Source organism: Leptosomus discolor, chromosome Z (assembly GCF_034619465.1).
Source record: "Leptosomus discolor isolate bLepDis1 chromosome Z, bLepDis1.hap2, whole genome shotgun sequence".
In the NCBI taxonomy this organism is placed as follows: Eukaryota; Metazoa; Chordata; class Aves; order Leptosomiformes; family Leptosomidae; genus Leptosomus; species Leptosomus discolor.
The window spans coordinates 21099337-21116465 of NC_141419.1; the positions used below are offsets into that span (position 1 = coordinate 21099337).

Below are 17129 nucleotides of genomic sequence, written 5' to 3' on the forward strand. Positions count from 1 at the left end.
GTAATTACTAACCATTCACTAATAAATATCACACAAGGTGGAGCAGTGGTTAGAAGGGGAGGTGGCACCTCATTGCCTAAACAGTAAATCAAGCCCCTCTCCTGCTGTAAGCCAAATTATATCACATTCTAGCAGTTGAACAGAAAAAATCCCACACCACCAACAACACATAACCAAAAATAGAGCATTCTACAATTTTACGTTTACATTGTACCAGCACGAGTTGTGTCACGGAGTCCTCTTAGAGCACTGCAAAATCTTGTCAGGCTAGTTAGCTCTGCAAATCAGGACACTTTTTTTAAAAAAAATTCAGTGTTAAGCATCTGCCATGTTACTTTCTGCCTCAAAATGGGCAACTTCTGTCAGCTGGCAGTGCTCATAGGTGTCCTTGCTGTTCACAGGAAGAGGCTGACTTCTAGGAAGTGGTATCGCTCTCACCAAGTCAGGGAAGAAGTTTGCTGAATGCACCCACCTTCATGTAGATGGAGCAACAAAACAGCAAAGTGGCTGGGAGTCTGCTGAACTTAGCTGCATCCGTTATTGCTGGTAGCCTCTAGCTCCATGATGCTGTCATTTTAGACAAATCAGTGAACGACTTGTTTTCTACCCAGTGGCATTCATATTCATAAGGAAAAAAGAGTCAGCGGATGCAGTGATAGTAGCAGAATTCAGGCCCACATTTGGAGACCTCCTTAGTGACCTGCAGATAGATCTAAGGTCAGCTGTGAGCACTTATCCAGGCTTTGTACTGGCATGCTGCACTGGAGTGCATTTCACTCACAGTCCCTGAGTCTTTCAGGCTCTGCTGGGCTCAAGCTGTAAAATCATCAGATGTTTCCACAAATTACTCTGTTCTGCTCCCAACAGACAAGTGCTTAGTAAACTAAATGCATATGCACTTTATACTATGTTAACAGAAAAAAGAAAAGCAAACCACCACCTGTTTTGGCTCTCTGAGGTTTTGTCTTAGCAAATGACCAGAGAAATATGCGAACAGCGCAGTCTAGTAACTCTCACACTTATCAGTAGTCTCAGTGACACGCATATGTAAGACCTGCACAGTTAAGCCCAAGAATTGTCACCTGCCCTCCCAGTTGCCATAATAACCATATTAATACTATGTCAAATTAATCTGCATACTTGCTTGCTTAATTTTTAAGTAGCTATGACATGATCAAGAGTGAGTAGAGAAATGGTACATACCAGTTGACAAACTCTTGAGGGATAAAAAACTCCAAATCTTAATCATCTAATGCATTGCATTTATCCTTCTCAAACTGGGTAGTATAAAATAAATTTCTGGGCGGTATACAATACATTTCTGGGCTGGTGCATGTAGCCTGAAAAGCAGAGCTAGTTTCCTTAGTAACCAGGTTTCACTGACAGGACATCCTTCATTAAGGATAGATGCGATAGATTTCCCTAGCAGAAAAAAAATAGGTATTAGAAAAGAAGATTACACAAACACTGTTGTTTTGTTTTAGTGATGACATTTGGAGCCCATCAGTCAGCCAGCCTGCTGGTAATGTACTTCTAAGCTGATCATCCATGGCAGTGAAATCAGCCTTGCCTGGTCTATGTTGTTTCTAGCTCTGACTTACTTGGATATGACGTATAGTTATAAAAAGAGGAGAAAGGCTAAGCTAAAGGAAGAGGCTGAGCTGACTCAAAGCGAAGCTTGTAAGTGGCACTTACTTGTCACCCGTGCATGATCCTGAGCTTTGTGATGTGTGGCTGACCTTCAAAATGTCTTTTCCAAATAATGCATGGAAAATTGAATTTACTGATAGCTGAATGTCTGAATGCCTCTCAGGGTTCCCATGTCGAACAACGTGAATGCTCCTGCAGATGAGCAGGAACTGTGGTAAAGCTGCTCTCTTAGTCTGACACAGCATTTTGTTGCTATTAGCTAACATTTCACGAGATGGTTTCATTGGGTGGACCTGTATGAATCATTCTTTATGCCAGACCATTGGAAAAAACAATTCCAAAATACAAACTACAGCAAAGAAGAAACATATCTTAGCAGAGAAAAAAAAAAAAAAGCCCAACAAAACAATCTGAGAGGTTTACTCTGCAGGCCTGGAGAGTGGTGAAGGTCAGCCTGGTTTTGACACCACCACTTCTGGTGCTGGGAAACTGTCTTCAGTTTGTTACTTCTGATTTGTGGGCTCTTGCATTTCCACAAGTTGTCATGATGCAAACTGCTCCCTGAAAATTGTTCAAACTACTGGAACAGGAACATAACAAAACTCAAAACTTGCACCTGAGTTCAAACAAATGTCTGAAAATCTGACCTCTATAAAGCAAGTGATAAAAGAACCTTACTGCAGCAGCTCACTTGTTAACAAGCTGGAACAACAAATGGGACTAAACTTTATTGCCATTTCCTGTTCCTAGTTTGGAGGAGGTTTTGCAGGATTCAAAGTAGACCTGGTGCATTAATTCAAAACACTGGATTGTTCTAACGGGCTGGCTGTTCCCTGAGGGTCCGCAGCCCAGACAGAGGCTTATTATTAGATCCAGCTAGGATTTGTTATGTACCACGTTCAGAAGGATGAAAATAGCTTCTGCTTTGCTCAAAAGGAATGAGAGAGGCAATAACAGAGCAGAGCAACCAGAAGCACAAGTGAGTAAAGGAGAAATGTTTTTGTTTGAATAAATAACAGAATAAAAGACCATAAAGAGAGCTGCTAGGTATTCAACTTTACCTATTGCAATAGCTAGAAACTGTTACCAACTACTTTTTAAAATATTATTTAATTAAAATTAAATCAGAATGTCTCTTATGTAGTTGTTTTGACTGTCCAGACACCAAGCATTTCAGGTTGGGTTTTCTTGGTTTTTTTTTCTTGGAGTTGAAATGTTTGTGCTGTATTGCCTCTGACCTTCTGTTCTGAGCCTAGGGTGATGTGAAAAAAATTAGATGTCCAAATCCTTTTATCTTGTTCTTTCTGTAGGCTAAAGTCATTAAGCCTTTTTCTTGGTTGTCAAACCCAAGTTCATGCAAGCAAATTCCTAAAATCCTGCTCAGAGTAAAGCTATGGCAAGAAATCAGCATGCTAGAAATGGCACTGGAGCTGCCAATGCTTAAGGTTGCTGTGTAATCACTACATAGCCTGTAAGTTTTGAGATGGAAAAAGCTGTATTTTCTTTCAAAGTGAAATGCAACATACTGTGTTCGCAGATTTTAACTACAAATCTAATTCCTAAGAGTTTTCTGAGCAGAAATTACTTCATAGGTTAGCATGAAGTTCTTATCACATTCTGTTCTGGGTTTTTGATTCACTCTTTGGGTTTTTTTGTTTTTCGGTTGGGTTTTTTGTGTGTGTGTGTTTGTGGGTTGGTTTTTTTGTTGTTGTTAGTACCTCCTCTGGTAGTTGTTTTGGGAAAAAACAAGTAAGGAAATCATAGAAAATTATGTCATTTGATGCAAGAATATCCTCCACAGGCAGGAGGTACTATCAGATCTGGTGAACACTCAACTGGTCCCCTTCTGGTGCACTGAACAAGGGCAAAGAGAAGAAGAGATACTTACTTCTAAACAGAACAATTATTTATATGTGGAAAGTAATGCACTTTCAAAGGCTGTGACAGGAAATTAACAAGATGGATCTCATTAACTTTGATCCTGTAGCAATGACTATTCATTAAGATTGCAGGCAGTATAATTAGTTCTTGAAAAATGAAAATGGAAGAGAATCTGTGATCTATGGTAAAACAAGAAAAGCAAGTAATAAGACAATTAGGTTGTTGTAGATCAATTGCAAGACAGCTGAGAACTAGTATCCTGAAATTAAACCTGTTATGGGTTATATGTATAATACAGATGTGCACATATCTCTTAATTTTCTCTGTATGGAAAAAAAAAAAACAACATATATAACCAATCTGGATAATTTCAGTGCCTGGTTGTTAAAGTTGGTAGGTAGTTTGGGCCATGTAAATAAACAAATGTCAATTTTGAAAATAATTTTGGACACCCCTAATTAAGGGACAATTAAAATCTGCTGTTGTGCTACCTCAAGCAGAGACCTAAATCGCCTGTCTGCTACTTTTGATATCAGTACCTTGTGCAAGAAAATAAAAGGTACCTCAGAACCCACTTCGTGACTCCTATGCTGTCATTTACTGTTTGCCCAGTACTCTGAGCTGGCTGGCCTCGATATCCCAACAGCAGTACTGTAATAATTAGTACATGCCACACTAAGCACAGTCATGTTACTTTAGCTTCAGTTATGGCAGATCACATGCACGGCAGTATTGCCCATGTGTGTTGTCCAGCAAGTCAGTAATTTAAACAGCAACCAAGATGTTTATACAGGTATCTTACCATGCATTTGCAGGAGATAGTACATTCCAGGCCTCCCTGGCAGCATCACTTGGTGTACATGAGAAGGAACATGGAGGGTATTAGTCCAGGGCCTGGATAGGCACCAGTGGTGTCTCCACAATGTCCAAGCCCTTGTCAAGGAGCAACACCCCCCTACAGCAGGCCAGGTCAGCAGATGGGGCACCCATCCCCGTGGCAGAGAGTCTCTCACATTTCCTCCTAGAACTGCTGCAGGGCTCAGGCTCTGCTGGCCTGCCACAGAGCTTGGCACAGCTTCGAGCCTCTCCACTGTTGATAGGACACTGAACCTTCTCTGTAGCTGAAGATCTACAGATGGAGCAGGAGTTGTCCTCCTGGTGCAAGAGGTAACCAGCTCCCAGCCTTTGCCATCGCAGGAGTCTCCATTTCCCAGATTGATAAGCACAGACTCTGCCTGCCCCTCCTTGGCACAACTGGGATGTTGGGGCTCTTGTTTGGACATGACCCAGTTAACGCTTTCTTGATGAACCTGAGACTTTGCAGCCTGTTGACCTCCTCTTGCTGCTCCTTTACTTGGCAACAGAGATCCTCCAACAGCGCGCGCACACCCCTGTGAGCATGGGCACCATCACCCTCACCCTGGCCCCAGTGAGGCCCTGGTCCTCTGCACTGCATTCAGCCCCACACCTGGAGACCTGAGTCCTCCCATTTAGGTCAAGATCAGGAGCAGCTGCTCCAGTGGGTGCTCAGGACTGTGACTGGTGGTGCATCACCATCACCATCATGAAGCACACATGCACAGCTCTCAGCAGAGCTCCTGCCTCGTTCTGCATAAACTGTTATGCAAACTGCTGGACCTCTGGGCTCCCCCTGTTAGCTACACTCATTGAACTGAAGTGTTGAAAGAGCACCATGCTGATTCCAAGGCAACGTGCAGTGTAAAGGGGAAGAATAAGCGAGTGGCTTTTGTTTAAACATTGGCAAGGTTTTCTTTTCTTCTCTTTTTCCCCCTGCTCCTCTATGTTCATCATCACCTTCTTTTTCTTCCATGCAGGTTTCATCCTCCCCACAGCAGCAATACAAGGGGGATAAAAAATACTCCTCTGCTTTGGTGATACAACATCACTGAACCCTGGGGTAAAAGACTGTTGATGACGATCCAGAGTTCTTTGTTACTTCTTCACCTCAGTCCCTGCCCTTCAATATCTTCCGAAATGTTGTTTCAGATGTTTGGGGTTTTTTCCATAGCCTCCTGTTTACCTTGTGTCCAGTTCTGCTAACTCAAACTCTCAGTTCAATCTTATTGAGCCAAAAGCTATTTTACTGAACTGCCAAAAGCTACAGACTGGGTCTGTGTGTGCCACACCAGAAATGCTCTTCCTTCTCATATTTGCATTATTCCACCAACTTTACAATTCTTGCTTCTCTGAGTAATGTGGGGCAACAGTAAGTCAGCTTTTGTGAGTGTTGATTAAATAAGTATTTACAAAGTATGGACTTCTACTCTCCTAGTATAATTATATTGTTCTCAGCCTTCGGGTTGTCTTCATATTTTTGTTCTGCAACACGCTTTCCTCTCACCGCCGATCTTTTCACTTCTTTTAAAACCCAGGCTTTTCTTTCTGTAGTCAGCAGAGGGAGCTGTGTCACTTACTTATGTAAGACCGTAGCGGTTTGTGCTTTGAATCTTCTTTTTTGCCCTTTTTTTTCAGTTCACATAAACTAGAATGATTCCCATGCCTTAAAATTTCTTCAGAAGGCTCTAGTACAGTGGCAGTCACATAGGTAGTTTGACAAATTGTTACAGATTAGGAATAGGACACCTTTCCTAGGTTTTTTATTTAAAACTAACCATGCCAAATATTACTAGAAGTCTGTATTCTGCATTATCTAAACAAAGAACACTGTATTTTGAAGCAATGAAGTCTAGACAAGGCCTTGTAATCAGAAACATGCGTTTGAAACAGTTGTAGCTTACAGCCAAGCAAAAATAACCGGTGAGAACTAAGTTGTGTTTGTAGATGGAGTCACAGGATGCCTGTTGCAACAGGACTCTTCAAGCAGCAGGCTTTTTTTTTTTTTTTTCTTTAATAGGATCCGTTGGATTTTACAGTGTCAAATGCACCTTCTCCCCTGAGCAACCCACAGAGTGGCTTAACAGTGAGGAGTTCCATGGGGGAGGATCCGTTCAGTCCTACAACCCTAGGGCCCTTTGCAGCTCAATTTGTAAGACTAAAGAACAATTGTATTATGTTAAGTAAGTGTCCTCTTTCCTCCAGTGTAATCTGTGGGGTCTTTTCAGGTAGGCAGGCTTACCCACTCCTCTGACTGCCTCGTGACAGCTCTCAGCATGATGATGCTGTCACAGTACCCCACCTTTGAAGATATATCCCACTTCTAACAAAGAAGGGCAGCAGTAGAGACCAGGGTCATCTCTGGAGTTCGAACTAACACCATTTCCACAACGGAAGTAATTTTGCTTGTCTTTTTATCCCTCCCAACTTCTGAAAAAACTACTAGAAAATTTATTTCACCTGACTGTATGTTCTACTCAAAACTTTACTCTGGTAAAAATTATTACAGAGCTTATACTCTGCTAGGTATTAAAAAAGGGAGAAGGTATTTCTTCATCAATTTTTAGTTAAATGAAGTTTTTCCTCAGAGAGCTGAGCAAAATTCACAGCATCCATTCAGAACATACCCATTAGAGCTCATAACACCAGAGAAAAGAGCCTCTGCTCAGAATTCTGTGAGCCAAGTAATGAGTTGAATTGAGAACTGCACAAGCTTTGCCCCTGAGCTTTCTAGTGGTGCAGGGACAGTCATCAGGAACAGTGAAACAGTAACACTGAAACACTCTCAACTGTTTCTCTGGCTGGCTCTGCCTCATATTCACTGTTTCACAAAGGGAAAATAAAACCCCAATTGTTTCACAAGGTAAAAAAAGGACTGTTGGTTTCCTGACCGTTGCAGCTGTTATCTTACACTCCAGACTGGAAACTGGAAGTTTGTCTTCTTAGCATATATAGTTTTTTTGTCCTGACTGAGAAATATTCTGACTGGCATGCTGTACCATGAAGGCTACAGATCAGAGCACAGTGGGAGCCTGACATAGGAGACAGCTCCTGAATGTCAGTGTATATACATAGCTGTTGGAACCAGGCCATATTTAGAAATACAGTGTCATACGACTACTTAGATCGTAATTAAATAATAACAGCATTTAAAAAAAAGTAATTAGTATTGCTTCATAATTCATTAAACTGGTTTTAGTCACTTGTTGCAGCAAACATGTTTTGCAGCCTGCAAACCATCAGCAAATACAGTTTTTTAAAAAAAAAAACATGTATTTGACTAAGAATCATGGAATCATAGAATGGTTTGGGTTGGAAGGGACCTTAAAGAACATCTAGTTCCAACCCCTCTGTCACGGGCAGGGTCACCTTCCACTAGACCAGGTTGCCCAAAGCCCCATCCAGCCTGGTCTTGAACACTTCCAGGGAGGGGGCAGCCACAGCTTCTCTGGGCAAACTGTTCCAGTGTCTCACCACCCTCATAGTAAAGAACTTCTTCCTAATATCTGATCTAAATCTCTTCTCTTTCAGTTTGAAACCATCACCCCTTGTCCTATCACTACTGTCCCTGGTAAAGAGTCCTCCCATGTCCTTCCTGTAGGCCCCCTTGAAGTACTGGAGGGACGCTATAAGGTCTCCCCAGAGCCTTCTCTTCTCTAGGCTGAACAACCCCAACTCTCTCAGCCTGTCCTCACAACGGAGGTGCTTCAGTCCCCTGATCATCTTCGTGGCCCTCCTCTGGACCTGCTCCAACAGGTCTGTGTCTTTACTGCACTGAAGGCCCCAGAGCTGATCGCAGCACTGCAGGTGGGGTCTCACCAGACCAGAGTAGAGGGAGAGAATCACCTCCCTCGACTGGCTGGCCACGCTTCTTCTGATGCAGCCCAGGATATGGTTGGCCTTCTGGGCTGTGAGCGCACACTGCTGGCTCATGTCAGCTTTTCATCCACCAGTACCCCTTCTCAGCAGGGCTGCTCTCAATCCCTTCATCCCCCAGCCTGTATTGATACCAGGGATTACCCCAACACAGATGCTGGTCCTTGCACTTGGCCTTGTTGAACTTCATGAAGTTTGCATGGGCCCACCTCTCCCGCCTGTGAAGAAATTATTGACTAAGTATTTTCTGGGTTACTACCTGGAGATTATTTGGAAGAGGAGAAGGAAGAAAATGATGACAGTGAAAAAAACACTAATTATGAATAAGGTCCTGGTAAGAAGATTATAGACACTAGTAAAATGAAATTAAGTTTCAAAGTATAGATATTCTGTCACTTCAGGATCAGCTATTCAAAATTTTATGTGACATGGAATTCTCCCTTTTATACAACGTGAACTTAATGTTTGCACTCCCTGCTCATAATATTGTTTCATGGAGTTGCTGGCTTCACACAAACCAACTGAATGAGTTATACATTCACACAAATTCAGTGGGGAGTCTCTGCTAACAGGGTTGGATAAATGCATCTAGGATCCTCTTAGCTATGTCCTTGAAATAGAGCCCTGTTTTTAAATCATGCAATGGCATGCCTAGTTCTCACAGACAGGACAGAAATGAAAAGCCTGTCTCCGGTGGGACAGAGGAAAGAGTGGACTAGAACATCTCAAGGACAAGGTCAGCTTGACTTTTTTCTGGCAATGTTTGAAATACACAGAGTTGTAATACCAGGGCATTATAATGTTGGAATCATAATAAAGGAATTATAAAATAAAAGGAAAACATTTCAGTTAACTGTTTCTTCCTCTAACGCATCAGGAGGGGAAGGTGGAAGAGAGAGGAACTCTGCTGTACTGTTCAGTCCTTGAACTAAGCACATTCAAAATTTGTACTATTCATTTACAAGCATGTTGCAGACTAGAAACAAAAAAGATTATGAATAAAAAAACAGAGGAAGAAACATGAGTGTCCTTCAGAACACTCATTTCAACTGCACTTTAGGCAGTTACAGAATTGTGAAATCCAAATTTTCAAAGAAGACAATGGTTGGTTTCTTTTAAAAATGGCTGCATTTAATGAGCCACGAATCAGTTACAAATAGCTAGTTTGAAAAAAATCTCCCTCACTTGGATGTGAGTGTTTTTGTGAATACTCCCATTGTGCTCTTTAGAAAATGCCAGACTTATATAGCAAAGAGAGGAGTTTAACTTAATATGTGTTAATTTAGAAATTTCTGCAAGGACAGCTGTGTCCCAACTTGGTGATGGAGATGACCTGTTAAAGAGGAGTATGCAGAACTGTAAGTAGCAGAAGATATCATTTAAGCAGTGTGAAACTATATACAGCTGCTTAAGTAGTAGTAAGACCCAGAAAGAAGAGCCTGGCACACGTATCAGGCACCTGTGCATCTCAAATTATAGCTTGTGTTGCACTCATTTCTTATTATACAACTGTTCTAAGAACAAGATAAATTAATGAGAGGTTAGGTCAATAAATCCTAACGCAGTCCCAAGCCACTAAACAAAATTACAGAATGATGCGTGAGAGGTATGGATGATGATGTGGAGAAATGCCAGGCTTGTAAGGTCTGACTTAAGCAAAGTAAAGCAACATGTTTATCATGCCCTGGACAGAGCCAGGACAAGAGCTGAGCAACTTGCTCATCTGGCAAAAAACAGCAAAAGGATAAGAGTGCTGATATCTGCTTCTCTCTTCTACAGACCTTGCGAGGGGAGATAATAGCTGAGAGAGGGAGGCTTGTGGTGGCAAGACAGCTCCATTTTGGCTAAAGAGTGCAGAAAAACTGTTTCAGCACAAAACTCTGAAAGCTACGCTGTCTCCATGGATACTTTCTGCCAGTCACTCCATGTAGGGCCATTCTCCCCAGCTGTGGTGTAGAGCACATTTCTAACATCTTGGCCTTTCCAGACCAGCCCAAGTGCTACTGCGTGAACAATCTCCTGTTTATTTGTTCAAAGGCTTGTTGTTGTTCAGGGCCCCATCTGAAATCATTCTTCTTCTGTGTCACTTGATAGAGAGGGCTTACAATCAGACTGTAGTCTGGCATATGCATCCTTCAAAAACCGACACCACCTAAGAGAGCTCGTGTTTCGTTCTTACTAGTTGGTAGAGACGTGACTGCTATCTTGATCACAGCCATTGGAATCTGGCAGCACCCATCTTGCCATTTTATTCCTAAAAAATGGATCTCCTATGCAGGTCCCTTAACCTTACTTTGTTTTATGGTAAAACCCACCTTCAGAAGTATTTGAACTATTTTCCTCCTTTTCTCAAAAATCTCCTCTGCTGTCTCACCCTATATGATGATGTCATCAATGTACTGCAGGTGTTCTGGAGCTTCACCCTGTTCCAGTGTAGTCTGAATCAGTCCATGGCAAATGGTGGGACTGTGTTTCCACCCCTGGGGTAATTGATTCCAGGTGTACTGGACACCCCTGCAGGTGAAAGCAAACTGTGGCCTGCACTCTGCTGTCAAAGAGATTGAGAAAAATGCATTAGCGATGTCAGTTGTGGCTTACCACTTGGCTGCCTTTGACTCCAGTTCGCATTGAGGTTCTGAAGTTCTGGCAGCACTCAGCAGTGGCATGACTTCATTCAGGCCATGATAGTTTACTGTTAGTCTCATTCTCCATCAGATTTTCGCACTGGCCATATGGGGCTGTTAAAGGGTGAGTGAGTTTTGCTGATCACCCCTTGACTCTCCAGCTGATGAATCAGCTTATGGATGGGAATCAGAGAGTCTCGGTTGGTGCAATATTGCCGCTGATGTACTGTTGTGGTAGCAACTGGCACCTGTTGTTCTTCAGCCTTCAGCAACCCAACCACATAAGGGTCCTCCGAGAGACCAGGCAAGGTAGACAATTGTTCAACTTCCTCTGTCTCCAAGGCAGCATACCAAAGGCCCACCAGTACCCTCTTGGGTCCTTGAAATACCCGCTCCTGAGGTAGTCTATGCCAAGGATGTCTCTAGGCCAGTCACAAAGGGGTGTTTACGCCACCCATTCCCAGTTAGACTAACCTCAGCTTCCACTACGGTTAGCTGTTGGGATCCCCTGGTCACTCCAGAAATATAGATGCGTTCTGCCCCTCTATAGCTTGATGGCATTAGGGTACATTGTGCACCAGTGTCTACTAGAGCCTGGTACTCCTGTGGGTCTGACATGCCAGGCCATCGGACCCACATAGTCCAATAAACCTGGTTGTCCCTTTCCTCCACCTGGCTGGAAGCAGGGCCCCTCTAATCCTGATCAGAATCACTCACTTCTTGTAAAAATGACTTAGAAGTGCCTTCAAGGGGATCAGACATAGGATCAGCCCTTCTACCATGCCTGGGGCATTTCCCACTAGAAACCCGAGCCGCATCTTTCCAGCAAGATGGAAAGACCACCCTTTCATGGTGTTTTTCCCCCACAACTCACGTACTCGTGCAGCTAGGACTGAAGTAAGTTTTGCATCCAACTTCCTCATGTCCTCTCCATGGTCACGTAGGTAAAACCACAGGGTAGCCCGTGGTGCGTACCTTCTGTATTGTCTCCCTTGAGCAGAGGCATGCCTATTTCTAATAGCTGAGATATGGGCCTGTACAGGTGGGGAGTAGGACATACCTTTTTGAATTGCTGGAACTCCCAGGGCAGTTCCTCCACAGCTGAGACACAGGTTCGTAGGGAAGAAGAGAGACTTCCCTCATATTGCCAGAGTTACCTAGCCAATTCATCCACTGTTTGTCCCTCACCTTCCTTCCAGGACATTACTGCCAATGAGTTGACTCATGATGGCAGTGCACTTTGTAGAAACTTTTGCCACATGGGCTGTGTGCATCGGACTTCATCTGGATCTAGAGGTGACTGCCCCTTATCCAGATCCTTATAAATCACCTCCAGCACAGCTGATTCCCTCAGGTCCTGGACACCTCTCTCCACGGTGGTCCACTTGCCTGGGTGACATGTACCATCCTCTTTGAAGGGGTACCTCTCCCTCACACCCGACAGGAGTCATCTCCAGAGGATGAGGGCTTGTGCCCGCTTTCCAATGGCCTTGTCAATAGCCCCTTCCTTAGACAGGGAGCCCAGCTGCTTGGCTTCCCCACCCTCTAATTCCAAGCTACTGGCCCCGTTATCCCAGCATCGAAGCAGCCAGGTGACAATGTGCTCACCTGGATGGTAACCAAAATCCTTTTGCATATGCCACAGCTCATTCAGGGACAAGGACCGGGTGATGATCTCTGGTTCTGCCTCTTCCTCCTGTTCTCATGAGGACCCTGGTTCACTTTCATCGCTCACTAAGCGGACCTATTTCTTTACGTGCTTCTTCTTCTGTATAGGGGCAACTGATACCAGCACAGGTTCATTCTCTGGTTCAGCTGTAGTGCCTGTTGGTCAGTTTCCAAGGCCAAAGACCTTCTGCTCCCCTTGAGGGCAGTGAGTAGTGCTGAGAAGGGCTTGGTAAGCATGGGCCAGGCCCCAGCATGTTGCAATGATTTGTGACTCTGGAATTGCCAGGGTGACAGCATACCTTTTCCAAATGTTTTACTAGCTTTTTAGAATTCTCTATTTGTTCAGGGGTGAAATTCCAAAACGCTGGGGGTGATCACTGTCCTATGTACCTGCCCATACTCGCCCACACACCCTGCCTCAGGGCAGATTGGAAAAATGTTTAACCATGAACAATACCTGGGGCACATTCAGGAGACACACCAATAAGAAGATGCTGGGTTGGGCATCCCAGGGATATTCAAAATACTCAAAAGCTGCTACAATAAGCATGAAGGTGGAAGGAGAGGTAGAAGAGTGGGAGAAAGTATCCCCCTCCTGTGAACTGGGTGCAATTAGCAACAAATTCCAAGAGGAGGCACCTGAGTTATGGGCAGGACAGCAATGCCGCATACAAATACCAGCTTAACCTCATGACCAGTGATGCAATCATATCATAAGTCGACATTAGCCAGTGCGGCAAGATAATAGCCCTGATCCCCCTCCCAGCAGTCAAACATGACCCCAGGGAGCACATAGTGCATGTACGAGCTTGCACAGCACCACCACATGAACAGATGAACCAACATGGTGAGCAGTGGCTACTTAACTAATACAACAAATGTGTGTAGCAAACTTTCAACATGCTCTGACCAATCTGCCGCTATCTCAAACCCTTGGTCCCCACGTTGGGCACCAAAAAGGACAGTCGTGGTTTGGGCCCAGCCAGGAGCAGGGCACCACGGGCTGTTCACTCACCCCTGCCCCTCGTGGCAGAATGGGGAGGAGAACAGGGAGAAAAAGAGTCAAACCCCATGGGCTGAGATAAGGACAGTTTAATGGAACAACACAAGAGAAGAAACAACGGTAACACCACCACCACTGATGGAGTAATAGGTACAGCAAGATACACGAAATGCAACAGCTCACCACCCAGACCGCTCGCCTCACCACACTGCACCACGCGCCTTCCCACTACTCCCCCTTATATACTGAGCATGACATCAGCATGGTATCTAATATCGCTTGGCTACTTCGGTTTGGCTGTCCAGGCTGTGCCCCCTCCCAGCTTCTGGTGAGAATTAACCCTATCCCAGCCAAACCAAGGACAGGTCTATAGAGAGATTTTAAGCAGTGGGCCATGAAAAAACAGGGTTTCCAGATTATAGCTGAAATGTATTGTCTTCAAGGCAATGCAATCAATTTAGAAAAACTGCTCGGCCATGGTCTTCTGAAGCCAGCTCAAACCCCAGGAATTCTTCCATTAACTTTCAGGACCCTGCACACAGAAGTAGCTACAATGACTTCAGTTTTGAAAATAATTTGTCCCACAATGCAGAAATTCAAGATAGCAATGCAAGATTTCTTTTTCTTCATTCTTATATACTGGTATTTAGTTATTATCTTCTTTGGCACCTGACAGAGCAGATTTCCTTTTTCTAGCCACGTTACTGGCCAGCAGGAGACAGTGACATTAGCAGCCCATTTTCAGTTAGTTTCTTCATCCTTTTTCTTCTTATTATCTTCATGTTTTCCATGTTTTGAAATTGTCCTTCAACATCTGAAAATAAAGTTCGCCTTAGGGGTGATACTCAGGCTCAACTCACCTGTAAGAGCTGACAAGTGTCGATGACTCAACCTACCAGAATTAATAGGAAAAGAATACAAAACAGCATATAAAACATAACAGTGCTGTTCTACAAATTCCCTGTTAATTCATATTGTGAATATGGAGTGTAGGTCTGGTCCTTTACTCTTAAAAGCAAGAGACAAAACCAGAAAAGTTTCAGTGTAGGGCAACAAGGATCAGCATAAATATGGAATTGCTTCCACATCAGCAACTGTAAAGGCAGGCTGTATGAGTATGTCTTTTTACAGCTCCCTAGTCATCTGGCTCCTGGTCTCTGCTGGAGGCAGAGCACTGGGACAGAGGGACGGTGGTGTGAACTTACTCTGACATCTGTTCTCAGCTAAAAGCTGCAGGCCGTGCGGCTCATTCCAGGTGAGGTGGATCTGGTCATTACAGCCCAGGGAGCCTCTCGGTCGGCGGGTGCGTAGCTCTCCTCCAGCCGGGACAGAACAGCTGTGGCCTTTGTACATAGCTCACAAATGAACACCCGCAGCCAGGGCACCCCACCCGAAGGGCAAAACAGTGCTTCCCCACCATGAGCAGGTATCCCCCTCAGTGCCACACACCATCTTTTCTCACCAGCGAAGGCTGCAGACCGGCAGGGCAGCACCGCTAACTGCGCTGCGGGCAGGACTGCTCCGCCCGTGGCAGCTCCCAGCCATGAGGCCGCTGATCCGCACGGCTGGCCCGGCAGCTCTTTCCTTTTCCTTCAGCGGGTCACCGGTGGAGGCGGGACACTCGCTCCTCACACCGCCACTGCCAACACCGACAGATGCCTTCACCCCCTTTGCCCCCACGTCTCCTCACGCGCTGCGTTCCTGCCGTGGGGCCTCTACCTTATCCAGCTCCTACCACCCACGGCCGCGGACCCCTTCCCCGCCCGACGGGGCAGCAGTGCCCTTTCCCGTCGCCCTGCCCTTCCCGGCCATCTGCCGCCAGCCCCCCGCCACGCTCTCTCACAGCGGCCCGGCAGCCGCGTGCTTGCGAACTGGTGGCCCCGCCCCCCCCCCGCTCCCATTGGGAGGCGTGGCCCGCGCGCCGCCGGCGTAGCGCAGAAAGGAGCTGCTGGCGGGGCAGGCGCGGTCTCCGCGGTTTCCCGCGCTGCCCCGTCACGCGCCTGGCGGCTGCCAGCGGCAGGAGCGGACGATGCGCCCCACCAGCTGCTTCGGCGTCTCCCTCCGCTCCTTCGGCGGCGACGAGGGTGGCGGCCGCCAGCGCAAGGCGCCCCTCAGCGGGGAGCGGCCCTCCGGCGCGCAGCTGGCCGCCGCCCGCTCCCAGGGTGAGGAGGACGGCAAGGGTGGCCCGGCCTGTCGGCCCCGCCGCCCCTCTTGAGGGGCTTGTGGGTGGAAGGCGGCGGCCAGGGGTTGCCGTGCTGAGGGCGCGGGACCCAGCCAGTTCGGGGGGGGTCAGGGTGTTGTTTTCTGGGTGGCGACGCCATCGTTAGAGGTGGTGGTGGCAGGTGCTCAAAGGCGCTGAGGCGTGGGCACGGCTTAGTTTCTGCTGCTGGAGAATGGTAGTTGAAGAGCTGTGGTGTCATGAGTGAGAGCTGGAGTGGCATGACATCATAGGAGGTCTTTACAGTCTTGCTTTTGCTTTTGCTCTTAGGAGGAAAAAAGACCATCAAACACTCCCACCTTAGCAAACAGCAGCAGCAATCCTAGGATTAGAATATAAACTGATGTTTGTGCCTGGGGTTAGGCTTCAGACACCTGAATTTGAGAGGATTGCTTGAACTGATGTATGATAGTATAATAAAAGCTGGTGACTTCTCGTTTTCTTGGTAGGAGAATTATCACTGTTCCTTTGCGGTTGCATGACTTTTAGCCCTTGTAATGAAGAGCAGAAATTTTAATGTGAATTTCTTTTAGTCTTTGTAAGATGCTTGCTATCCTTCCAGGATTAGCAGTCTGCAGAGAGCTGGCTTGCAAGTCAGCTAATAACTGGCATTTTCTATTGAATCTTCAGTGTGCATCTCCAGTGGTGCTCCACTTTCTTGTTAAGCATAATAAGATTTGTAGCAAACTCTTTTGATGTTTGTCATGTTCCTCTTATGACCACATGTTTTCAGGCAACTGTAAACTAGACCTCATTAGCAGAAATAGTAGTGTATTCAAACTGTTGGCAATAAAGCCAAATGGGTGTGAGAGGTGAAGGAAGAGTATTAAAATGACTTGAAAGTGGAAACCACAAAATTTAGCAATACTAACAGCCTATGTTAATCAAAAAAGCAACCTGCTTCTGAATGGGACTTTCTGATTACCTTGAACTTGGATTGGTCTCCTCCATGTTGTTTGCTGTGAGTTACATTGATAGTTTTAAGAGCTCCTTGATAAGTGTGTAATCTAAGGAACCATCAAAGTGATTCTTACTCTGTCATGTCTGTGGTCTTTCAGCAGATGCTACTGACTTTCTGCCTTCACAGCTTACGAGTGCCAAAACTTAAGTCACACTACAGGTTCCCACTGTGCATGTAGTCTCTTTCCGTACAGCAAGAGCTTTCATTTTCACAGTTACCTGTAAATGGTAATGGTTTATTTCTTAAAGATTTATGTGCTTGACCATTAAGAACTGCAGCCTCGAAAAAGTACTGGGAAAATTTGATGATTGCTAAGGTCTGTGGCAGTTGGGTTAAAAAAACCCAAACAAACTGCGTGGAGTCATTCCCTTCCTGACTTCCACTTACTGATTT

At 45.3% G+C, this 17129-nt stretch overlaps 1 protein-coding gene and 1 pseudogene across 1 annotated transcript in view; one reads left to right on the forward strand and one right to left on the reverse strand.

Moving 5' to 3' along the window:
• MOB3B (MOB kinase activator 3B) overlaps nucleotides 1-10893 on the forward strand; it is a 74863-nt gene extending 63970 nt beyond the window's left edge. Inside the window, exon 4 of the mRNA XM_086480044.1 lies at nucleotides 10783-10893. Coding sequence (XP_086336170.1) covers nucleotides 10783-10893 — 111 coding nt within the window. The remainder of the gene's footprint in view (nucleotides 1-10782) is intronic.
• A 70-nt stretch (nucleotides 10894-10963) lies between these two features.
• Nucleotides 10964-15102, reverse strand: LOC147413240 (uncharacterized; annotated as a pseudogene).
• Nucleotides 15103-17129: the final 2027 nt, after the last annotated feature.